We start from the raw sequence: 26,272 nt of genomic DNA, 5'->3' as shown, positions 1-26,272 counted from the left end.
GGATCGTTATCCCTAGGGCCGTGGAAGGGGAACTGTATTTCTATCAGCACTGGGACGTGATGCGGCCCCACTGGGAGCAGATCTGTGGACCGAAAAAGCGCTAGGCAGCTGGTGTCTGCTTGGTACACGTTTCAGAGGGGGTTGACTTTGGGCTAGCCTGATCCTGTGGACTGAATGCCCGTTAGCACCTGGAGTGCTCTGCAGCACGTTTTCCAGTCGAATTTCATCCAACAGAGATCCCATCCACTCACCGCTCTGTGAGGGAACTGAAATGCAGTAAGTGGGGGCAATTAGGGATTCACCACAAAAACAGGCTCCTGCTCTGAATTGAAATGCTAATAGAAATGCAGTCAGCGGGCGTCTTCTGCTGACCAACTTTGCAGGACTATATTCCTTTTGTTTCGCTCTCTTTTCTTCCTTTCTTTCATTTCCCGTCTCACATTGAAAGGAACTCCCTTTCAGCCTGGGCTTGGGCACTCGCCTCCAGCAAAAGCATGCAGCAGAAAATGCCCAAAACTGCGTTTGTGAGCTGGTATTTGGGAAAATTGCTTTGGCTGAAGCTTGGGATGAGGAATGCACCGTTTTAAAGTAAAGCCCAGGAAATCTACAGCCTTGCTATACCGGCGAAGTTTTGTTAACGCTTTCTGAGCTGTCGCGCGTCGACCGAGCCCAGGGAGGCTGCAGAATTAAGCCCTGTTTAAAAAGCCGGGCGGCACAATAGGCAGCGCAGAGTCCCACACCGTCCGACGGCGCTGCCCGACCGGATCCCCGTGGCTTGGCCGGGATCGCCCGTCCTGTGCTGAATGCATTACGTAAGGCAGGGATCGTTTGTCAGCGACTATGGTACACACATAGCTGCAGGCAGATTATGCAGAGCGAGCGCGAGCGAGGGCGAGCGGGAGGAAGGCTGCTCCGGGAACGGCGCTTCACACCCCTGAGGATTGCAAGTTCGCAGGTTGGCGGGCGGCTGAGCTGCCGGCAGGGCGTCGCGGGCGGTCCTTGACATGGTCCTGTTCGTGTGGGATGCTTGAGAGAGGCGCCAGAGACTAAGTTGGGGAAGAGGATTGGCATGAGGATCGGACCAAAATGGAAGGGCTTCTGTCTCCGATGAGAACGAAGGTAGGGGAAGATGTTAATGTCTTTTGAAGCTGCTTTTACCCGAGGAAGGGAAGGGGAGGTGCGGGGCTAGCTCTGTGAATAGGGGCTTGCCGAGCTTTTGTCTCTTTTCTTTTCTCTCCCTCTTCCTCCTTTTTTCCCCCCTTTTTCAAAACTACGCTCATGAATGCAACTCAGTGGAGGAGCAACAGCAGTCGCCTCCGAGAGGGGAGTAACCCATCACTCTTCCTCGACAGAGATGACCTTTGTGAGTGAGTTTGCCTTTTGGAGTAGACAGCCATATTTCTGTTTGAATTTCCAACCGGAGGCTCTCATTGTGTCTGTGCGGGCTCTCCGGGGAGCTGCCCGCGGAAAGCGTACCTGCGGCTCGGGGGCCGGTTGTGATCGCGGGTTCCTGGAGCGGCGGGTTTCGGCAGCGAGGGCTGCACGCGTAGGTGAAGCGGCTGCTTTTGTGCCTCGTTCCCCGCCAGGGCGGGCGGACCCCTTGGTGGGGAAACCAGACGAGAGAGCTGTAAAAGAGAAAGTGAGCGTGCAGACCTCGGGAACTGCTGTACTCGCCTGCGGGATTCTTGTGCTCCAAACTCTTTTTAAAGATTTGCCATTAATCCTCTTTATGAAAGAAACTTGAATTCTGGAGGGGCAAAAACAGAGAGAGAAAAATGCAGTCGTGGTTTGGTTTGCAAAATCTCTGTCACGCTCTTACGTCTCTGTGAAATGTAAAGTCCTAGGGGATAGACTGAATCTTGGCTGCATTTTATTTAGTCACTACCTCCATCCCATGTGGTAGCTGGCTTGGGTAAATCTTTCTGATCGTGGTCCATCACCACACACAGTCCAGCCCTAGTGTATTGTATCTTAGGACTAGGAGAACTGGAATGTAATGACATTCTTGCTGGCAACAGGGCATCTTCATTCACCTTGGACACAAATGATTTTAAAGGTGTGGTTTGGTCAGAGCGGTTTCTTATAAAAGCAAGACCAGAAAAGACTCCAAGAAATCATTCTGTCCAGCCCCTGTACTGAGGCAGTCTCCTGTCTTACATCCCTACCATCTACTCTCTTAAATTAAAGGCTCTTAAATGACTGAAAGTATTTTCAATATTAAAAGCTAGGAAAGTGATTTAAATAATAATAATTTGGCAGTCAATGGCTGTACTGTAATCCTCCAGAGGAGCAATTTTTTTCCACTTTAATTCACTTCTTTTTTGTCTTGCCCAATGAGTTGGACATCAAAAAAAGGGCCTACCAAATTCATATAGCTTTCCATTACACAAGAATAATGCTAACATTTATAGAATAAAAGATTTATAAGACATTGTAGACCCAGCCATTCATGCCTATCTTTACTAAAGAATACATACGTTGCTATTTGTCTTTTTGAGGTAGTTCTCAGTGTTACTTTTTTAAAAAATCACAGAATATAAAACAAAAAAAAAGTGCTGGACAGGTCTCATTTCCTGTAGTAGAAAATGCAACTTTCAACATTTTAGTTGATGCTTCCATTCTGTTCCTTTAACCAGGCTTGAAATGATTGCTTGAGGCAGCGTCTCCGGGTATTGGTGCGCTATCAGGTTAATGTTCAGATTACAGTCAGATGTGTGTACTATCGGCACCTGCAGCAAGCAGGAAGCTATAAAAATGACAGAGTAAGGGAAATGGACCGGGACTGTGTATTGTATTTGTTCATCTGACTTGCTTCATAGCTGCAGCTGGAATGTAAATCCTAATAATGCCATTCGTAACAAGTAATCTCAGTTGCCACTACTTGGTTATTTATTGATCCTACAAAGGAATTTGCTTGGGAACATAGAAAAAATCCTTTGGGTCCTGATTTGTCCTAATAGCATAGAAATGGACAGATTCAGACCTGTATGTATGTGGAAATCTTTTCAAATCAAAGAAATGAGATTTTAAACCATCAGTTACAATGGTGTAAAACTGGCCTCGTTCTCTGGAAGCAGATTCTGACGTTGGTTACGCTGGTGTTAATCGGGAGTAGCTCCACAGCAGCTGTCGGAGATATTCAAATACCTACAGGGTCAGGAGGATCAGGATGCTGCCCTTTACCTCTCTACCTTTCAATGAAACAACAACGAGATGATTACTTTAATACATGTGAAAACTGATCTTGTTTCCAAGATGCATCATAGTTGGCAGCAGCTCCCTGCTTACTTGCCAGAACAGCAAGTGTAAAACCCTCCCCATTCAACCTTAATATGTGATGCCTGCACGAAACTTGACATCAGCGAGGCTGCCGACGCGCTGAGACCCTGCATGCCGTGCTGGCTGGCGTTGCCCCCGCGGTCCCCTCCACTCCCCCGTCTGTCTGCGCCCATCTGCTGTCGCTTGCGTTAGTCACATGTAGGCAACAACCGTTTGAGGCAGGGGCTGGAAGTTTTTCATCCCATGGTTTGTACACTAAATTGGAGGATGGTGGCTGCCTGTTCGTCTCCGGCAGCCGGTGGGAGTCCCCGCGGGGTCCTCCAGAAAGGTCGGATCCCAGCCGGGCACCGTAGTGTCCGTGAGATCCTGGATGTTGACGTGAATGAACATATCTCCACATCATGGCGAAATGCAAATAAAGACGCATTCACTACTGAATGCGTTTGTTGTCCCAGGCGGTTACAGTCAGCCTGCCCAAATCCAGATGGAAAAAACCAAAAAACCTCACAGTTTGCTTTGTTTCGCTGAGGAATTTGGAATGAAGGCTGGCTCCTACTGGCACCTCTGTAGTCTGTTGCCTGGTGAGAGCAACATCACCTTAAGACCTGCCTAAGACCTGCCTGCCTTAAGCAAAACATGCAAAAGTCCCCGTAGCTGAAATGAGCTCCAGAGTCTCTGCAGGTGGGCTTTGACGAATCTCATGGAAGCAGCTAAAAATGTCATTGCCATAAGGACTTTGGTGCCTTTTTCTTGTAGAGGCCACCCAACAAACAGCCAGGGCCGAACACCCCAGACTGCCTGTCCCCGAACCTCAGGTTCACACTCCTCGCACTTGGCAGGGGACAACAGTCAGAGCTACTTTGCAGGGAACTGATTGCCACTTCTACAGAACGATAATCCACTGGGTTACTGGGCCGTGCTGGGTGATCATAGAGCGTGGGTGCTTAACAGCTTAGAAACTCTTTAAAATATTTGTTAAGATAACTTAGATATCAACCTTTAAGTGCTTCACACTGTATAATGGACTCCGCCATAGTAAGTCAAGGGTGATGAATATATTTCTACTTTTACGTTATCGGGCTGCACATATGCAGGCTTTTAAGGGGAAGTGAAGGAATAGGTGATAAAACGGACTATATGGGGGGTATATCAAAACTGAGGCGGACAAGTGGAATGCATTGAACAGCAAACGTACCCTGCATTTTTATGCTGATGATTAAATTTCACAGGACTAAAAATAATAGTACCATGCAACCATTCAGAGCCTTAATTATGACACTGATAAATATTACCAGAATCAACTGAATTCTGTAGCTGTGCCTCGTGTGTTTAAGCCTTTTCTTTTTTTTAGGAGAAAATGAATGCACACTGTAGCAATGCTCCCATGCTACCTTAAGAAACTGTGAAGTTGATTGAGTACAGCGCAGCTAAAAGAACGAAGAAGTGTATAAATATTATACTCCTTTTGTTAACCTCCATTTTAATTTGTTTTATAATCCTCAATACATGCACAATTTTCCTTAACCCCCAGTGCATTGCCTTCAGCAATTTACACTGGCATAAGAATTTCAGTAATTTCAGTTTCTCTGCCACTCACACTTGCCAGTGCATGCTACTGAATTTGCAATGAGCACCTGGCTTGAGTCGTGTGGAACTGGCTAGCTGCTCTCTTTTCCTTTGAGAAGCCCACATTCGGCACTTTCTGTTTCTCAAAGCACTGCTTTTCTTCTAGACCCACTGAAAGAACTTTTTCAATGAACTTTTCATCTGTTCACAAACCTACACAGAGGGCAAATGGAGATTAATTACCTTTGAATCTACCAAGCTTTGCAACCAAAGATAATGAATGTTGAGTGTGCCTGTGTACAGAGAATTCAGCTAGCGAACTCAGTAAACAATGTGTGTAATGTTTAGATAGTGTTCTTAAAACGTTAATGGGGCTATTCTCTGTTATTGAATCTTATTAACTTTATCTGTTTATTATAGATTCTTGGGATTTGCAAACTCCCAGGGTGTTACTGTTTATTTGTTGAACCCTTTTGGCTGTGCTTCCAGAGCAATTTTGCTTTTGACCGCTAGATCTCTCAAAAAAGAGTGGTGAAGTTGTCCTTTGTGCCTTACTTAGAGAGTTCATAGTGCAGCAAAGCAGAGACGCCTTCGTAGGGGCTAGGTCCTTAGTCAGTCTTAAATAGCAGAGATCTGTGACATAAGGCTTTTGAGATTGCCATAAGGACGAAACTGGGAGGGAAAATTGCCCCCAAAGAAAGAAAAGTCTGGAGTTTGGGTCTTTTACACTTACCCTTTGCACATTAACTGAAAAGAGATTTACAGAAACAGCTTTTTATCGTTCCTTGTTAAGAGCGATCAAATTGTGAGGCTGCATCGAGCAAAGTGTTTGAACATGCTCTGAACTTTAAGCTCATGAACATCCTAGGGAAGTTAAAGTTAGAATCTGGCAGTGTTTGGAGAGCTAAGTGTTTGAAGATCCCCTTATGGCACTCTCATACAAGCTAAGATGCAGAACAAGCCCTCCTCGGCATATGGCATGAAACTATTTCGAGTATTCTTAGCGTTGGCAGAAGACAGAGAGGACACATGACCCCCGAAAGTGTGCACGCTCCTCCTCTGGGGTCTCAGATCCCCCTGTCGATACCACTGTATCATTAACTCTCAGTCTGAATATCCCATTAAGGTAACAATTGAGCTGATGATGTTCAGAGATTGGGATTTTCGGTGTCATTTGGGGAATTCAGATCTCCAGTCTTCAGTAATTTCTAATAGACAGTGAGCATCCAAACTTCCCAGTTTCCTATGAAATCACGAACCAGCTAGCAGAGCCGCGTGTAAGTCCATAGGTTGGCCGGCAAAGCGTTGGTGTTTCCTGGCCAGCCCTTCCGTGGGGCACTCAAATATGCCGGCAAACAGCTTTGCAGGGTAGCTCATTCACTGTCTTATTAGCAGTTTGACTCAAAGGTTAATGAGGCCATATGTGAATCTCTGAGCTTGTAGACAGTTTATAAAAAAGACAATTCAAAATGCAATGAAGTCCTCTGTCTGTTGCTGTTAATCATAACTTTATAAATACCTGAGAGAGAGGTTGTAGGGGCATAACTCAGGGCAGAGTCTGGCTTCAGAATAACTCTTTCATAACATTTTTGCCTCTGGAAAAACTGAAGCCCTTTCCATTCTTTCATAACATTTCCTAAGTCCATCCAGATTTAAAAACAATATATCACTGAACATGAAACCAAAAGGTCATTTTTCCTCCCCGGCTGTGCTTTGTATCAGCACAGTGAGACACTATGCCTGACTGGGTCCTGCCCTTGTGCACAGTCTCAGCAGAAGTGGATTATTTACTATATACAGGTAAACCGCTGTTGCATATCCTAGGCAGGAACCGGACACTGTGCTATTACATTCCAGCAGCACTAGGAGATCACGGTCCGGCACGGAGCTTCATACGCTTGGTGCTGGCCAAACATACAATAACAAGACAATCCCTGCCCCAAAATGTTCCCTACCTCAGGATTGGGAGGGAGTAGTGGTATTTTGCCACTGTTTTTCAAAGAGCAAGGATTTCGGTGCAGATGTTGATATCCCACTAGTAATTCGTTGTCTGCGTGACGCTGCCTGTTCTCAGTACCGTCGGCAGCGCTCCTGAGGCCAGGCTCACCCACGCTGCTGGGAGACGCAAACTGGCTTAGTTAGCGCTTGGTGGTGTCGGAGCCTGGGATCAAACCGGCTGGTCGTCCCAATGAGCAAGAAATCAAGCCAAGAGAGCAGGAGACCTGCATGGATGAGCAAGGAGCTCCGGGCAAAGCTCAAGCAGAAGCAGGATCACGGTGATCCCAAATTAAAATAATAAAACCAAACACTTTAAGATGCAGTATGAAAAGGCATGGAGCGGAGGAGTCAACGAAAAGTGACAACAACAGCATGTAAGAGCATAAAGCTCATTAGCTTCTTGCATGGGTTGCGAGCTTCTTCTTTTTTTTTTTTTCTTTTAATAAGAAGCATGGACAAGATAGACTGCTGAACACCCCTCTCTAGTCCTTTCATTAAGCAGTTTGCCTAATGGGCAGCTGTTGGCCAGGCAATTTGCCATCCTTTTCAAAAGGAGCATTCAGATAGTGCCTCCCACTGCTAGCTATGAATCACAGGCTGTGCAGGTATCCGCTGGGGAAGGTCTTAAAGTCACAACCGCTCTAAAAATGCGAAAGGTGCAAGAATGATTATGAAACAAAAATGATGGTTCTCCCAAAGTGCCAGCGCAGTAGTTATCTACAGAGGGAAACTCTCCCGCATGGCTGTCTAATATACGAGGTCATTCTGAGGGCAGCTTTTGGTAGGCACTGTTGCACGTTTAATGTTTGGGACTATCTGGAATGCAATAAAGCGCTTGCACAATGCCGGTGCTGATCCCTTACTAGTGCATATTAGCGTAGCTCTTAGGACCTCAGCAGACCCTTTAATAGGGATCAGTGAATGTTCGCAATATTTTACTATTTTTAGATGAAAATATAAACATACTACGGTTGTGCACGCAGGCTTTCTTCCTGAGAATATCTGCCTAACAAACATTAACTTTTCCCTGTATTACTTACTGTCCCATCTGTATTACCCGTACTATACCTATACCAGCAAATCTACAATAAGAGAAGTCTGTCCCCATTTGAGGTCCAACTGGCAAGGCAAAAATTCCAGGCCCTGCAGGTTGTTCCTGTTCAGCAGAGACCTTAGACAGGTTCAGGTGTCTTTTTGATGTCATTTGTAAACACATAGTAATGTCAGCAAACAAAGCCTTGTTTTCCTAAGCACAGAAGGAATCAAACAAATGAGAGGGCAGGTCTCCTGCTCCAGGTGCCTCCTTTCCTGCAGCACCCACTCATGCCCAAGCTTTCCTGCGGTGCCGTGATCGTTTACTTGGCTAGACTACACGGAAGCTTTTCTTCCCCTCCCTAACGCAGAGTCAGAGCTTATCACGACTCCAGATCTCCTTTTTATTGAAACCCCCTGTAGCTCTGTGAAGGAGGTCAGCTTTTCAGGAGCTGATGGGCTGTATTTCAGCCCAGCCTCTTGCCATAGGGAGAACAACAGACCTTCCAAAAATGCAGCCGTCCCCAAGCACAACCATTGACTTGGGTCACTTTCATAGCCCAAAAATTGCTGTTAGGGGCTGATTTAACAGTAAATGCGGTATAAATAATATTAATAAAAATGCACCATTCCTCCTTTTCCAAAATTTTGTTCTTGGGTCTCCCATATAATGAAAACCCAAGGAAAGAGACAGCTCTTGCAGCACGCCGTGGGAGCCCCGGGGACGCAGTGCTGATGAAGCAAAGCTGGAAGCAGCAGCCAAATCCATTACGGTCTCACTGAAAACAGCCAAATATCACTGCTGTTCTGCTCATATGGGAGTTGGTAGCACAAATGTTTGCAAAACTTGAATCTGTTGAAGTTACATTAAGGGTAGAAGCAATCTCCTGAGTGGGTAGCACCCAAACCACTTGGGGCTTTATAGACAGGAGGTCCAAAACAACATATCAAGGCAGTTATCAGCCAGTCCTGTCTCCCCTTCCTCCCCTCCCTCTGGCTTAGAGCTGCAGCAGCCAAGGCCCTTTGACGTAAACCTGTCAGACACCTTGGTCTCATCCTTGCTCTGCCCTGCCCTATTCTTCCACATACAGATTTGTGTGAGGTTTTAATTATAGGCATGATCATATTGGTAAGAAAACCCTTCCTTAATTACATGCTCAATTAATTCTAGTAGCTTAAGAGCTGGAAGGAGAAGTTAGTTGAAGCCATTAGTGTTTCATCTAAAGCTGGATCTCTCAGTGGCCAGGTTTGGAATAGTACTGTGGAAATCATTTTTCTTTAGAAAAATGGATTGCATTTAGAAGAGATGATTAAAATATTTGGGATAGAGAGAATTGGAGTCTTATCTGGTGCCGCTGAAACTCCTTTCCAGCAAGACCAATTACTTACAGAACTAATCTTTTCAGTAAATATTCCGTGATCTGGCCCAAGAAATATATATTGTACAAATAAGGCAATATTCAGCCTCATTAAGGCTGGCACAACCCCTCCCCTAACGAATCGAAGTCTTTAGAGAGAGATCACCTGAGATGGGAGGTCCTAATATCTTCATGTTGTCAGATACCTCCCCATAGCAGCAGTGCTCAAGGTTTGACCTTCCCCCGGCTGGGATAGTACACATCCAGGTACCGACGGGGAAAGAGGTAGGGATGCCTATGCAGTAGCTGCAACCTAAAGCCAGCTCTCTCGAGTTTTAAGCCAAGGACTGTGCCTTTCTCTGTTAGACCATTACTTCCCAAAGCTGGGCACGAAGCCTGCCTGGTTTGCATCCCCAAGGATCCCTGCTGACACCTGGGAGGGCATGGAAAATAAGGCAATGGTCTGGCACAAATGCAGGGGAAACAAATTCCAAATTGGAATAAATGGTCTGGGGACCGTTAGTGGGGACAGGAACTGGGAGATGGCACGAGTGGAAGAACAGGACTGAGATAAGGAATTTGAGAAGTGCCATCCCATGCTGTTTTTCCATGGGTTTCTCCTGATCTAGTGCATAAGACGGACAGCGCTCAGAAAATGAGCGGCTATTCCTTATTTTATATTATCGTCATTTCTCAGTGAATAACCCTAGGCCTTATTTACTGAATACTGCTCTGAAAACAGAATTGTTAATTTTATCATGTGTTTTTTTGCTGTAGTACTAATCACAACAGTCATAAAGTTCATCAAAACCTTTAATCAAACACGAGGTTTATCTCCATTTAACTGAGCTATGAAGGAATTGTTAAAGGTTTCCTCCAGTTTTGGGTAGTCATTTTGGGCCATTTCTGACTTTTCCGCATCCTTAACATTATACAATACTTTCTATATTTACAGTGTGCGTCTCCCCATTTGCCTCTGGTAGAGTCCAGGCTTTCTTCAAGTCATGTGCCTGGGGTTTCTGTCACAAATCTGAAAATGAAGCTCATATGTCAAGGATCATTAGTAAAATTTGGGATTTATGAATCACCCATCACCAGCTGTCTTCACCCAAAGACTATTTCACTGTCTCTGATGCTCCTCAACCTCATCCACTGTGTGCTTTTCATCTTCCAGCAACCCCTAAGAGCCCTACAGAAAGCAGACACCTGTGATAATTCACTTTAAAGACAGCTCCACCCTGCATAAGGAAGAAGGAAACCTTCGGGGCAGAGGTTAGGGCGAAGAGCGCATATGATCATGCAATTAAAAATTGCACGTTAAAACATTCACTTATTTCTGGCATTTTCTATGTTTTCACCCAACACAGTTTCCCTCCACATAATACTAATAAGCACACAGAGCTTGTCACACAGTTATTTTTTACTTAACCTCACGTTATTAATTTCCCCTAAGAGCACAAGATAAATGGACTGCAGTTCATCATTCCTAGTTGCACCTTTACTGAGTAGCCCGGCCTGACAACATAGATAGTTGCGTGAGCAGATGTGAGCAGAGCTGAATTCACCGTGTAAAAAGGCCAGGCAGCCTGTGAAAGCACAAGTTAAAATAAGGCAGCAGGACAAAACCATATGCTGAGGGCGGGGCATGAATTTGTGTTCTTCCGCCTGCATCTATCTGTGTCATCTTTGCCTAGAATAAATGTCTTTGCATATTACGTAGGAAAAGCTCTGTCTGACTATTTGCATTCATTTAACAGAGCAGTAAAGACACAAGCTGTATAAAATGGGTGTGACTTTTGTCATGTGTTGCAATTCAAGTATATATCTATATACTCTGTCTTGTATCACTCATGCTCATTTACTAGTGGTATTTGCTTTCTTGTTGAGGGTAAATTTTCTAATTAGCAAACACAGTTTTGTTATCAAGGTAGATTGTCAGATAGATTAAGCAGAAAATGTGATTCTGGGGGTATTTATTTCACCTGCAATCAATCAGCCCTTTTCGGGTTCTAAACACCTTTCTTGCTTAGACCACAGATTTGTCACTGAAGAATATGTCTGAGTTTGAGGGCTTTTTAAGATCCTCTTAGATTGGTGATGACAGTATTCTGGTGCTTCAGCAGATACAAGGGGAAACGTCAGCCAACTCACAAGCCTCTTTCCCAAAGTGAGCTGACATTTCTCCTGGATATAGCAAAAAAGAGAAAGGAGAAGTGGCAGAACAAGAGAGTGACTGAGATTACATTGCACAGAGCTGGATACTCTGTTGGCATAACTCCTGAAACTTGGTGATGATAAACTATAATTTCCTGTGCATACAACTAGTCTCAGGCTTATTTGTGAGAATGGCTTGCGTCAATGTGGGAACATCACAGATGCACAGAAAGTTGGTGAAGTTATTAGCGAGGCCATCAAAGGATGGCAAAAAAATGCAAAAGAACAAAAAAAAAAAAGAAAAGATAATATTTTTTAATCTGGACAGAAAAATAGTTTTTATTTCATTTTATTGTATTTTAGATTGTGTACACCACAAATCACCTTTCCCTGTTAATCTTCCTTGGGAGATTTCATCTACATTACTGCTAACAGGGAGATGAAATAAAGCTGCTACACGTGTTGTGGAGAATTAGTGTCGGCTGAGAAAGGAATAAACCAAAAGGGAATAAAATACAGGGCAGAGACTCAGCTATGCAAAATCATGTTATACCATTAACTTTGAGGCAGTTGGCATTAAATTAAGAATGTGGCTACTGCTTTGTGTATGTGATGTTTCAGACAGAGTAGAATCAAGAACAAAAATTAAGAATTCTTTAAGAATTTTGAGCAGAGTTCAATTCTCCTGCAGATGATTAACTAGAAAATTCACACCAGAGATGATTCTTTTGTGGATAAGCCACGACCATTTATAGCAAAGAATCAGGAATGTTTGCATTGCTATCCACAAACAAAATAAAAATCAAATCAAATCAAAACTCAGAACCCAGGAGAGATTCATGGCTCTACACAAAAATGGGAAATCTTAGAAATACTTCTAAAAGTATAAGGAAATGGTTAAAGATTCCCAGAAGCAAAAATTAATGCTGAGCATTTACATTCATTTGACAGAATTTATCTACTCCTCTGCTCCATAAAACGTGAGTGCAGTACTTAACCTGCAACCCCCAGCAGTGTCTGGCGTGTGATACTTCCCAGTCTGGGTGATACTCAGAGACATGCTCTGGAATGCAGAATGAAGTGAACTGCAGGGTTTGGGAGTTGAAGGGAAATCATTATTACAGAGCAATCAATATTGTGCATCTTCTGTGGCTTTGCGGCTTCTCTGACATCCTACCACAGACGTGGGCATTGTTTTTTTCTGATTTGAATAGGTAATAGTTTGTTGTGGGCTTTTTATTTGAATTGATTTTCTTCCTTTTGTGATGATGAGAACACTCCTGAATTAGTCAGTGGTACTGAAGCTTCAGCATGCATCATTCTAGCACGTGGGGTCAAATCCACTGATGGTGTAGGGGAATGTTGTTCTCTTAAAGTCAGCGCAGCTGGAAGTGCAGTATTTTGAATTAATTTATTCCTTTTTTTTTTTTTTTAATTTGTGGTGGGGAGAGAGGAGAAGGGAGTGAGAGCAAGTCCTTTCCTGCCTGTAACATGCTGATAAAGAGGATAAACACTGTTCTGCCGATGCCAGACTTGCAAATGAAAAGACTTGTACCATTCCCTGGTGGTTCCTGAAATGGACCATCTGTACACAGCTTGGGATGGACCGTGATGCCAGGATCCCTCTCCCAGTAGGGATCACTGATAGTAGTGGGATTCACTGAATGTAAGAACCACACAGGGCAGAAATCTGGCTTGAAATATTTTTCAGATTTCCTGTTTCCAAAACAATTTGTTCCAAACATCTTAGGCTCAGACTTTGTCTAAATCTACAGCAGGGTTTTGGTAGCACCCCAGAGCACTGACGTGGTGGACTTCCCCAGGGCCAGGGGCTCTGAGATTGCCCAAGGAAACTCACTCACAGGCTCCCTGGACCCAGGCGGATCCCCAGTGGAAGTTCATAGTGTTGGAGAACGAGGGTGGCAAGTTCAAGACCTTGGGATGGTCTTGGGAGGGATGAAGACCTTGGTACACTTTCTGGAGTCAGGGCTGCTGTAATTTCCAGATTCCTTTCCACAGAGCTGACGCTCAGAGCTTGAAAGGGCAGAGACGGGTATTTACAGGAAGTCCATGTGGCAAACCTCATCCTGAAGCCCCAGAAGCCCAAGTGAGTTGTCCTTTTCATCTGAACTTCCCACTCACCATGACTATGATGTCCACCAGTAGCACATGAGGACTGACCCTTGTAGTTCCAGTATTTTCCCATCCACATATTTCTTGCCTAATTGGTGACTGGGTTGTGGTACATCAACCCTGCAAGGTACTGAAGGTGTTTTCAAACTCTGAGGCTTGGAAAGAATCCAACATGGGTGTTAATTCCTGCCAAACACCAGGTTTGGTGTGTCCTGCTGGCTTCACAGGAATGTGACTGATGAGCATTTTGCTGGGACTAGAAGGAAAACGAGAGAGCGCAAACACTGCGAAGAGAGGGGGGAAGCTCTTGGCACGCTGGGTCCTAGATGAAACAGCCCAAAAGGGAACTAGACATTTTCTGGACCAGCACCATCAGTGCCTTGTGCCTTCCTCTTGCAGCAAATAGGGACTTACAGATTTCCACTGTGGCCTTGGAAACCTCTTTGCTCTGGCTGCCTGCCCGGCTCTGCCTCTTCCTCACAGATTCAGAGAAATACTGTTGAAAGAACACGCTTCCAAGGATAACACCCTATAAACTTCTGCTGCGTTCTCCCACTGCATTTACTGCGGAACGAGAAATGTTAATGCCTTGAGGGCATCCTCTTAATTACATGGCTTCTGTCCAATGGAAGCATACGTACAAATTAGCTGTGATTGCCGGTGTGCGTGGTGGTAGCACTGCTCAGGAAGATCTCTGCCGGTATTAACGCAAATATGAGAGATAACTTCATAGAAAAGATGGCTGTGGTTTGGTATTAATCCTCGGGCACCAGGCATCAGGATTTTCTGGCTTGACACTAATGCAAAAGAAATCATGGCAATAATAGGCTATCCCAGCCAGTTGATTATGACAGATTAATTAATACATAGCACAATATGAATATATTCCACACCTTTTGTAGAAAGATGTTTTGGTGAATGAGAAAGTAAGAGTCTGTGAGGGAACGGGTGAAAACTTTTGAATTATGTCTCTATTATTCTTAATGTGGTTGCTCCTAATCCCCCAGGGCCGTGGATGCCTAAGCGGATTGACGCATAGTCTGGCCCTTCTTTTTCCCCTTTGAGCGTTACCCTTCGGAGACTGGTGCTGGGTCACTCCGACGCTTTGTACAGCTACCCAGAGCTTCAGGTGACGGTTCCCCGGGCTGGTTAGCAGCAGGGTAATAAGGCACGTACAAAGTTAAGGCATGCAATTATTAATGTGGTCACTAGCAAAGTGCACAGGAAAAAAAAAAAAAAAGCAAAGAAGCTGTCAGTCAATCACGTGAAAATAAAGGCAGATGACAAGCGCGCTCCAAAAGGCAGATGCTCGGAGAGCGGAAGGATGGGTGCAACTTCCCGAGGATTACTGGATTTAGAAACACTTGCAGTTGATCCTTGTCTCACAAGCTAGTTGCTTCCCAGGCCTCAGGGGAGTTACTTAAATCTCTCTATCTTTACCTCCCCCCATTTCTTTAAATTAAAGTTGTAATACCTGGCCACCTACTCACCTTTCACAAAAATATTCTGAAGCTCCATTTGTTTGTAAACTGCTTGGGAAATAGCATATGCCAAGTACCCTAGCAAAATTAAAAAAAAATAGGGCTGGAAGAAACTCAGGCTCAGAGGCAAAATAGGCACATTTGTGCTGTTTGCAGTAGGAGTTTGCTCAAACTATTCGTAATACTTCCAGCACAGGAAGCTTCACACTCTCCCTAGGCAACCCGCTGCTGCTCCAGTGCTAAGTAATCTTAAGTTCAAGAGGGTTTCCTAATGCCGCCTTCATTTCTTGCTGCAGAGTAAGCCGGATCTTTCTTCTATTCCAATTAATCATTGCCCTTTCTACAACCTTTCTATCACAAACCCCTCAGGCATTTAACCTTTCTTCACTGGTCATGTTTTCTAAGCTCTAATCGTTCTTTTGCCCTCTCCCAGAAATTGTCCACTAATTTCTTAGAAGATGGTGTCCGACTTGGACACAGTTCTCCAGGTCATAAAGATGTCTGCTACAGCTTGAATGCATTCCCTTGATAAGCTCCCTCTTATTATTATTATTATTATTATTTGCAATATAGCATCGTGTTGTTGATTCATAAGCAGTTTAGGATTCAAAATGCTACAGTCTAAATTATATTCTGCATGGTATGGAGACTTACACTACTGGTAAGTTGCTTCTTTTATTTTTATGAAACCTTTTATATCTTTTCTAATTTGCCAGCATCCAATATTTTTCTCCCTGCACATATCTAAATGCTGATTTTTATTGGCAAAGTGTTATAAAATTTAACAGAAAATATTACTATTGCTACAGGTTTACTTTAACCATCCTATAAAAATTAATATAAAATAAAAGCCCAGCTGTAAAACACTTTAAAACCCCATGGGCAAAATATTCTTCTCTGTTACATTTTATAGGGTTTTAGAGCAATTTCCTACAGAACCCAGTGAATTTAGTGCTAAATCTTCAGCTTGTGTAGCTTACCATATCTGTTTTGACTTCACTATGGCCATAAAGGTTTACACCAAGTGAGGAGCCAGCCTTTAGTTTCTACCACATACTGAAGGAATTTCACTTCTTGAGGCTGCCCCGAATTACATCAGCTGCATCATATGCAGCTAAGACCAGGATCCGACTGCAAGACACAGAGCTAGCTGGAGACCAAAGAGCCACCCCAAATTCTGCACCAGGATCGGTCGCAGACTTCCCCGTTACACTCCAGGTGGAACCATCCCACCTGACGACAGCAGGAGCCAACGTGTCATCTTTGCTTGGTTCCCAACCCACATTTCCGCTTGGCTCGTGGTGAGACATTGCATGCTGGGTCCTATAGTCCTTGCTGGCTCATTAAGGGAAAAGATGGCCACAATCTGGTCAATCACATATAAATTAAGCCCAACACAACGGGTCTTGGCAGGTTACTAATGCCACGCTTAATTGAGGAAAATTTTGTCCTAACCAGTATTCCACGTGAATCTACCATGTACCTTGCATATTGATTATTTACTAATCAGGAAACGTACATTAGCAAGTTCCGGTGTAAACCTCACAGGCGTGCAGCTGCCTTTAAGCAGACTACATTGTAAGCAATTGTATTTTTAATTGCTGTGTTTAGAGAGTTTCATTGATCTAATCAGAGCTAAATAAGCCCCATGGTATTTGCCGTGGTAAAGTTTACTGAGGATGTGTTTCTTCAATTTGCTATAATGAAACCTTCTGCTGTGCTGCCACTGGTCAACGTGTAACGCCAGTGAGCAGAGAGACCAAACCTTAATAAATTCACTGTTATTTCTGCAGTTCAGAAATATCGGCACCAAGGCAGCAGGAAAGCAGCTGGGTAACATTATCAGTAATTGCTTAATATTGTCATTACATTTGCTTACAAGAAAAAAAAGCAACAGACTATCAATCAGCCGACAGAATATTCATAGTCTGTGATAATAGTAAGTGCTTTTTGAATGTCATGGCAACAGTCAGACAAGCAACGTGATCTTTTGCTTGATTGCTTCCTGCTCCATTTGTGATAGTGTCCATATTGCTTCATTAATTTTACCTTTTTTTTTTTTTTTTTTTAAATCTCATGCGTGTTTGGCGAGTGTGCAGAATATGCAGTCCCTTTTCCCAGAGACCCCCTGGAGCAGAACCTCTTGGGATATTTGTTGCTCTTCCATAGCCTAGATATGTCCTAGACAAACTCACAGCATTCCTGCCTGTACTTTAGGAATTATGTCTGGATTATTACAGCAAGTAATCTCTGAAATCAGATTTGAAAGTGACTTTTGTGGAAAAAGACTTAGAATAATCTCATTAAATAATTTGTTGGAAGGGCTTTTCGGACAAGAGGAAATAAATTGGTTTGCCTAAGAAACATCTGGGCCTGACACATTTTCTGTTTGCCCTAGTGGTCTGTGCTTTTCAATTGCTAAATCTCACTGAAATTTGTGGATTCATGGCTTTTAAAGGTTAGAACATTATGAACATCTAGTCTTACGCATTAGAAACTCACCCAGTAATTTCTGGATCAAGTCCATAATTTCTGAACGGGCATTGGCATATATTTTTAGAACGAGCTCCTTGGAAGACTGCAGCTGAAGGGGAAACCGTTGCGGCCTTCAGTGAGTTGTTCTGGACATTAATAGATATTTTTCTTAAACAACAAGAATAAAATGAAACAGGAGGAAAAAAAGCTGAGATCCTTCCTGTGGTCTGAATTTGCTTAACCTCAACCCTCATCCGTTAGATCTCATTACAACTTTTACTTTAGCTTGAAGAGCTGAGTCCTACATGAAATCTCCTCATGCAAGTACTAATAGGTCATAATCGAGTTATCTCCTAACCTTCCCAAGGATAAACTACATTAGATAAATTGGCTTAGCACAAGTGAAAAGTTCTGCTAGGGAGCCGATATCTGAGCTCTTGTAAGCTTGTTAGATTCTAGTTTGGCCGCCACCGTGTTTCACTCAAGGACCATTTCTAGTCCGGTCAGGACATGGACCGCATGGTCCCAAACCAGAATACTCTTAAAAGAAGGTACAGGGAGCGAAGATACCGCCAGGCATGGACTTAAAAGCGTTTCTTTAAAGTACTTGAACTAATATCCCAAAATTGGCCATCTCCCACCACAATGAATCCCTTTTGAGACAAATTTTCTAGCTCAATTCACTTTCCAAAACGCAAGGAAAATATTTAAATGTTTTGAAGATGTTATTGTAATACTTTTTCCACTTTTCTATTTCATTAAAAAAAAAAAAAGAAGAAGAAAAGGGGGAAAGGCAATGTTAGACCAGGAAACTAAGGGGAACAGATGGACTCTGAAGAAATAAATATTCCCACTGATTATTGTGCATGGGCATAACTTCACCCTTTCTTTTCATTCTCAGCTCTACTAGATCCTTCTTATCTCATTTCTTAATTATAACTCTCATGTACTTGAGTTTCTCGGTCTTTGTAATGAAAATAATACCGGTCCTGGGGTCATTCAGTCTGGCCCTGTGCCCAGGGCTACCTCTGCGGCCATCGACCACGCACGTGATGGCAAAGGACTCAGGCTGCTCCTGCATCAATGGTTTATTTAGTTGTATTATTTGCAAAGGGCTTTGATAGGCTCTTTTACCAGGAGCTAAGTCGTGGCAAGGCCTTTGAGGCCGGGATGCCTGTCAGACGCCACTACCTTAAGTCTACAAGTGAAAATCAAACTGCCTGGCTTCAAAGAGGTTTGGCTGGTGTAAATTAACCTGCATTTTAGAAGTTCTGGAGCAGATGTCATACTTTGCCCTGGAGATCTCATTACTGCTTGAATGTATGAACAGATTTTGCCACACTAATGAAGCAGCAGGTTCTCCCTCCCCCACAAAGCAGGATTAGCTGCTTGTATCTGTAGTTATTTTAGTCAAAAATCTTTTGAAAATCTGTGAGAAGAGGAGGAGGGAAAGTTCAAAAACGCCAGTATCTGTCTTTATCAATTATAGGATGATTAATTATTTAATCTGCTCAGATATCTATATGCACAACATGGCTGATTCTCGTTTATCAGGCTTTCGGCACCATTAATCAAGGGGAGTTTTAAATGTGAAGGAAGACAGGTTGATTTAAGGTGCTCCATTGGGGTGAGCCCCCCCGCACCGGCTGCCCAGCCCTGGAGCCACGAGCATCCATCACTGCAGGCGTCCCTGCCGGCAGGAAGCAGCCACGGGGACAAAGGCACTGGCAGGCGTGAAGGCGCTGTGGCCACCTCGGCTTTGTTTTGGACCTCTCCAGAGCCTCCCAGGGACGCGAGTCTGGGTGACTTCTTCGTACGCCATGATGATGTCTGAAACCCACCTACATGGCTGTATGGAAGTACGAGCTACTGAGGGTCTGGAAATGTGAATGACTTATGGCAGCTCGAAAAAGGCTACTGCACTTCAGCCAAGGCTGTAGTAATTCCTCTACAGGCTTTTCAGTAGCCCTCAATGAGTGACTTAGCTTGACCCTCTTCCATCAAGGTTCATTGCCTCAGCAGTGGGGTGAGTTTCTAGCAGGCACTCACGCTTACACTCCTTGGTAATTTGTATTATTACTGTTATAAGGATGATCATTTCTACGTAGCTCTTGCATTATACATTCAAGCAGAAGCGGTTATTTCCCTGCTTTCTTCAAACTCCTTGGCAATAGAGCCAGATTCGGGGTTCCGAAGGGCAAGGAATAAGCACGCATGAGCAACGAGCTTGAGCAATTCTTTTTCAGGTGAACGAGAATATGCAAGGAATAGGTAGGTGAATGTTAGCTCTGCAAGCCTTACTCTGGGCCCAGACTGGTTTTTTTCTTTTTTTTCTCTCCACATCCTGCTAAGAACTCGGAAAGTGCCAATTTATCAAATTGCAGTTGCCAAGTCCCATAATTTTTAGAATAAACCTTATGTTATAGGAATTATTTTTAGATCCTTAGCTCCTGAAGTCAGGTTATACTGGAAGTTGGCTGCCAGATTTCTTTTTAAAGTAAATGTTAGCTTTTATGATTGCCAGAAGAAGCTTAACTACAAGACTCAAGGGATTATTACAGGCTTAAAAGTCAGATGGCAGGTACAAACTTTAATTTTTATTTTTCATGGACTTTTTCCCTACTTGTGATGAATTTTAAGGGCCAAGTTAGGGTATGGACAAATAATCATAAACGTTGAGCCAGGGAATCTGGAGCACATGTGTTCTCCTCTTTCATGGCAGAAGCCTTCCATCTCAGGGGTTGTATATCCTCATGCTGTGTAATTGGTCTGTTTGTCATTGTGGCCATACCCTGGTAATACCTGGGACAGGCAGTGCCAATCTCCGCTAATCGTCTTTGTTCAGGCATTTCAAGAACTGATTAGGAAAAAAAAGGTATTCAAATTCAAAATTTGGCTTATGCTGCACTGAAGGTAAATGTATACTTCACTTTTCTATTGACATTCCTGTTTTAAAAAAAGAGTGTAGTAGAATGGCAAGGAAGTCTTACAGATCTATTCTTTTTTTTATTTTAAAATAAGGAAATCGGTGCCTGATTAAACTTGAAGTCTAATGTTTGTTCCATCCCTGAGTGGCAAAGCGGGGACATACCTGCAACTCAAATGCAGTGTCTCTGCCTTCTCGTACAAGGATTTCTGTTATTGGTAGACAAGACAAGTGTCCCAGACTCATTTCCCATGGCAGTAGCCTGTAAGTAACCTTGCACATATCTGTAAGGCCGATCATCAGGCTAGCGGGAGAAGGATGCACGTCCTGTCTGCCAAGAGGGGCAGCAGTGACTTTCAGTTTGAAGGAGGGTTAAAGCTCACCCCTTTCGTTAGTGCAGGGGCAGTGTTAGCTCTCCTCGTAGCATGACGATCAGAGAAGGGTGGCTGGTGTTGGCCGAGGACGGTGTAAGCCACAGGCTCCCATTACCAATAAAGGATTCCTGGGGCCTTGCTACATTTCATTTTCTTTTAGACCTTTTCTTCCTGGGGATAACCTCCCTCCTTCCCCTGCACCCATTTAGTTTTCAGGAATGTCTTGGCACTAGTTGCAATTGCAGTGTCAGTTCAGTGAAGTTACCCAAGTGTTGCCTCAAGCACCCAGTACGCCCTGAGCTCCGGGAATGTTATGCAGGCAATAGCGTGGGTACGACAGCCAGCTACTGTGGGGTAAGATGTACGGACGGGCATGAGCTGCTCTCCAGAAAATACGTGAATATAAGTTCTTACCCCCTCCCCACTCCCTCCAGTACATGACAGGAAGTCGTCACGGACTATTCCCTGCAGGTTAACTGCCATCCTGTGAGTTCAAACCCTCACCTACCCTGCGGTGGTTTATGCAGGATCGTAGGAAAAGAACATAAAAAGGAGATTTATCTTATATCGAGAAATAAGCTAGGAGCCTGGTGATACAACTTCGGTTCCTGTTTCTGCTGCAACTTTTGACAAGCCTCCTAATCTCTCAGTTTCCCATCTCTGTCGGGGGACAATAACACCTGTTCTCCTTAACCTCTGTTTTACGTAGGTAAATTTTCTTCTGAGCTCTGCAGGGTCCAATTCTGATATGCTTGTTTAGTGCCTCACTAAAAGGACCTGGTATGATCTGGGAACTGCCAATCGATGGACAAGCGTCAGAATATGTTTGTGGGGTATTTTTGGACCTCCATTTCATTTTCATGTCTCAGTAACGGGCTTGTGAGTCACAAGACTCACCTACAGAGCCTCTTCACATCATAAGCTGTAATTGTAAAATTAACCTTTGCTTGATTCCTTGTAAAAACATTATTCTCTCCGTAATTGAAAAGGAAGGGAGCGCAGTAACAAAGCACCGGCTTATTGCTCAGCTTTCCCTGAAATGTTAAATGTTATCAACTGCTACCCAACTTGTGAACAAATTAAAAACAGTTTTTTGAGTAACACAAGAATGTGTTATTCACACGTCATTCTTTGGGATTCTTTGGGATTCGGTAAGGAATAATGGGATTGCCAAGATAGTTTGACATCTTGGAAACGCTGCTTTTGCATGGGGCTAGTACAGCATGTTTTGAATTTATTGGCTTGAACGTTCATGTTAACTCGTTAGCTCGAACGTTCATGTTAATGTGCAAAACAATTTGACAGTCCTTGTAATTATGTTACCTGTTGCTATAAATCATTTCTCTACACAAGCATCAATTCACTTATCCTAAATGTATTTAAATACCAGGGTCTGATTTTGCAGTTTCTTTGCACACAAAACTCCCAGTGAAGTCATTTCAGATTTGTATGTACCATCAACATGCAGGACACTAATAGTCTGATTCAAATCCTCTGTATTAGTCGGAAGCCTCCTATTGACATCAACGACTTTTCCATTCAGCCTTAAGTGAAGAGCAAAGATGCATTTTCTGTGGAAGTCCTTTGATATAAAAGTCTCAGTATATAGCGATAAACTGAGCATATCAGTTTATTATGAAAGTTCTGGAAAAGCTGTTTACTTAGTGGAGAATGATATCCAGTATTTTCCTGTTCCTTTGTATAGATTCAAGTCAATGTATTTGATAATTAAAAATGTGGGAGCAAGTTTGGAGTCTAGTGAGGAGGAGAGAAATATTTCAACTCTGAGTTCTCATCGTAATAAATAGCATTTTTTCTGAGTCTATAATGGACCAGATCAATAAAACAATTGATGGTAACCAAGGAAGAAGAACAGCCTCATTTAGCATTTATAGAGTGCCACTCCTGAGAGGCTTTCTAAGTGCTTTAATTAAGCATCACAACAACCTTATGACGTACAGCAGAAAAAGAATTATTGTCTGCGTTTTACAGTTAGAGATCAGCACAGAAAGAGGCCCTGTCCGAGGTCACATACTGAGTCTTTGGCAAAGCCGTGTTCCTTCATTCCCAGTCGTATACCCCAGAAATGAGAGAACATACCCTTCCTACTACATAATGTCATATATAGTCCAACCTTGAAAGACTTCTGCAGGCAGAAGTCTAGCTTAAGCCACCGGGAGACTGGTGCACAAAGCTTTCATAAGACAATAGTAGACTATAGCCAGTGTTTCATTAAAGGAAGAGTGAGTAAGTTTTGCAGTCACAGGAAGTGCCCACTACTGCCAAACCTCTGCAAAATGGTTGCGGAGGTTCAGCTCCTGTATATCTTTCTGTGTCTCTTTTTTCCTGATTCCTAGTTCTGGCTGAATTTGAAGGCAGTTACTAAATACGTTGATTATCATGAAGGAAAGACTCCACGTGCTCTATTTTCTGGAGAGCTGCCATATCTCCAACTTGTCTTTTTATACTCAGGTGTTCTGGATGGCTCTCAATGGCTTTAGGGGGAATATCCATGTTTCTGGGCTGGCATTTCAGTGCTCTACGGCTTCCTAGTCACTGACTGTATAATGACAGAGTCACTGACAAATTAGTGTTGTAAAGCTGTGAAAAAAAGCTATGCAAATGAAATAAAACCTATTATCAACCCCCATGCAAACCTCGTAGTTTAACTCTTGAAACTAACTTCTGACAATTTATACTGAAAGCCATTACATTTTGTCTGAATATTCCCAGATAGTCTTGTAGTTGAGGCTCAGATCCAAGAAAGGTCTTAGGTGTCTGGAGTGGAAAGGGACACTGCTTTGGGTATTAGACTCTCCATATGGTGTCTGGGGGAAAGATTTGGGTATCTCAGAATAGAAAACTGAACTGTGAGCAGGCTGAGCAGGCAACCACCTGAAATGAACACTTTCAGAGACATATTCAGAAAGCCCAAATCCCACACACATGCTCCTAGTGGTTTTCATCATTTGGCTCTCAGTTAGCAAAACATCCAGCCAGTGAGGAACAGTAGGCTCAGGGATGCTGGGTGGAATTTAGGCCATCTGAAAATGGTCCCCAGCATGAAATCACCTGCAACTAGCCAGGAGACAATGCAGAAGTGAGGGATGGAGCTTACACCCTGAATTTTGACATATAAGTAGGTGTCTGCAGCCTTCCCTTCAAAAATTCAGCAGGCTTAATTAAAAATACATATATTGTCTTACACAGTCGTCTTGTCTTAAAATGGGAGGGATCTAGGCTCAGTTTTCACCTCTGCCTCAGTGGGGAGGATATCAAACCTTCACTTCTCATCTCCCAGGAGCAAGCTCTACCTAGGCCAGAAGTGTCTTCAGGTGGTACCCATTGTCCATCCTCCGTGCTGAAGCCCTCTCACCACACTGACTTGGAGAGAAAGAGCATTCACGAGCAGGAGAGAAAATCTGACTGTGTGAGCTAGCAGTTAGGATACTGCCTGACAGGGCATGCGTGGGGGTTGTGGTGTCTTCTTCCAGGACTTTCCCCTTATTACATCCAGTGTAGATCAACGTATGGTGCAGCTAGTCTGGGGATTTTGAAGTACAATTGTGAGACATATAATCCTAGACATTAGCTTGGTAAGTAGAAGAAGTGGACTGAGTCCTCACCGGGAGATTTTTTCCTGTGGCCCAGAAGTCCCTGACCTTCTGCATAGCTCACTCTTCCATACCTCATCTGCAAAATATGACCAATACTCTTTCTTTCCCTATCCCCCTCTATCTTATATAATTAGACAGTAGGTTGTTCCTCGCTGGCTCTTTGCACATTTTTGTTGAGTTGGATAATGGGCACAAGCTCTAAGAGGGAGTGGTGCATTATGAAAAGTAAATAAGAAGGAAGCAATTATAAATGTAGCATACTAAGTCAGCCTAGGACTGGAGTCTACATTCTGTGCTGGCTTTTCCCATGCTGCCTTAATTTACAGCTTCAGGCCTTTGACCTTAGTTGGCAGTGGAAGCTGTGGAGGAAGCAGCTAGGAATGTACTTTTGTGTATGCAAATATATTCTTCCAGGTATAAATAGGATATTTATTTATTCAAGGACATTGATGGCATCTTCCATTACAGGCATACACACGTGCCCAGAGAACTGAACTGTGGCCTCTCTTCTGCATCAGAGGCTATGTCTGGGACATCTGAAATGAGCTTTCCTTGAAGCAACGGAATAACTGCAGACCAGAAGCCACGGCTGTGCTGATGCATCCCGTGTTCAGAGGGATGTACACCTGAATCTACAGGGACAGAATTTTGTTTTTAAGGAATGAGATATGACAAGAAACACCTTCCACTGTGGCTATACACTGGTGCCTCCCAGTGCTTCAGGGGGATTACCAATTTGGCTTGTCTTGAAAATCTTTACTGATAAAAGACAATCTATACTGCAAAGCTGCAACGGAGAACTAGCCTCTGTTCAGGAAACTGTTAGTTGATCCAGTGTAGGCTAAATTTTGGTACTGAGTTTGGCAGACACCTTTCTTGTTGTCTCCTTATAACTAAAAATTGTTTGGACCAGTCATGTGTTGCATGTCTTCCATCATATTCTGCCTTATATAACAACCTCTGCATTTAGACTACATCCAAACCCCTCTGTTACATCGTATGGTCACTGCCTGCACTGTCGGCCTTGTCGCTGCCCACCCTTGGCCGTGCTGCAGAGTACGTCATGTGGCAGCTGCGTCCAAACAGTTGAAGGTCCGTCCTCACTGTTGAATCAACAAGAATTTCTTTTGTACTGATCCTTTTATTTCTGCTAAGAGGCGCAGCAACCTATATTCAAGGAGAGAAGAAAAGCTAACACGGGATTTCTATCTCCCGTGCATATTTTATGCAAGCTATGTCTGGAGCAGATTACATTTACAAGCGTCATAATTGTCAGGAGTGCTTTTACCAAAGTGTGCCTAGTAAAAACGGCCTTTTGCTTCCCCCTCCACAGCATTTGCAAATATCTCAGTGCAGAGTGCATCTTTTATCTTCAGGAAAGCCACGTAGGGGATGGAATTTTAAGCAAGGCATTTTTTTCTTTTTGGTTTTCTGTTGTTGTTGGTTGGTTGTTTTTTTAATTTATAAGCCAGTCTTTAGGGTCGAAAACTGTTTTGACAGAGAGGAAATAGACGATAATAGATAATGGACTAATCCATTTGTTGTGGCTGCTTTATCGCTGAAATTTGTATACATTGGAGACCACTAATAAAAGTGGAGCCATTTACACATAATTTAGTTGATTGAGTTACTTCCAACTCTTTCGCAGCTGCCTCTGAAGTGCATAGTTACTTAAGGTTATCATTCTGCGAAGGTTTTTAATTTAGATGGATGCCAGAGATGCAGGCTACTCTTATGGAGAGACATTCTGTGCTGTCCTTGTACTGTGCTTTATATAATTAGTGCATACTTAAACAGTACGACTATTTAATAATCCCTCTGTGTGTTACACATAATGATTATAATTACACCAGTGACTGAATGCAGAATCTGAGCATCC

General features: G+C 43.4%; 1 protein-coding gene across 2 annotated transcripts in view; it reads left to right on the top strand.

The window, feature by feature from the left end:
• The window catches only part of FRMD4A (FERM domain containing 4A), a 392,727-nt gene that overhangs the window by 90,632 nt on the left and 275,823 nt on the right, over positions 1-26,272 (top strand). The window contains exon 1 of one of the 2 annotated variants that reach the window (XM_068915878.1): positions 818-1,119. The exons of the other annotated variant lie outside the window; for it this stretch is intronic. Within the exon in view, the coding sequence (XP_068771979.1) occupies positions 1,087-1,119 (33 nt within the window). The 5' untranslated portion in view covers positions 818-1,086. Of the gene's footprint in view, positions 1-817; positions 1,120-26,272 lie in introns of those variants that run through there. 2 annotated transcript variants of the gene reach the window in all.

Source organism: Struthio camelus, chromosome 1 (genome assembly GCF_040807025.1).
Source record: "Struthio camelus isolate bStrCam1 chromosome 1, bStrCam1.hap1, whole genome shotgun sequence".
NCBI classification, from domain to species: domain Eukaryota; kingdom Metazoa; phylum Chordata; class Aves; order Struthioniformes; family Struthionidae; genus Struthio; species Struthio camelus.
The sequence above is the reverse complement of the archived record's forward strand: the minus strand, read 5'-3'. Positions and strand labels throughout refer to the sequence as shown.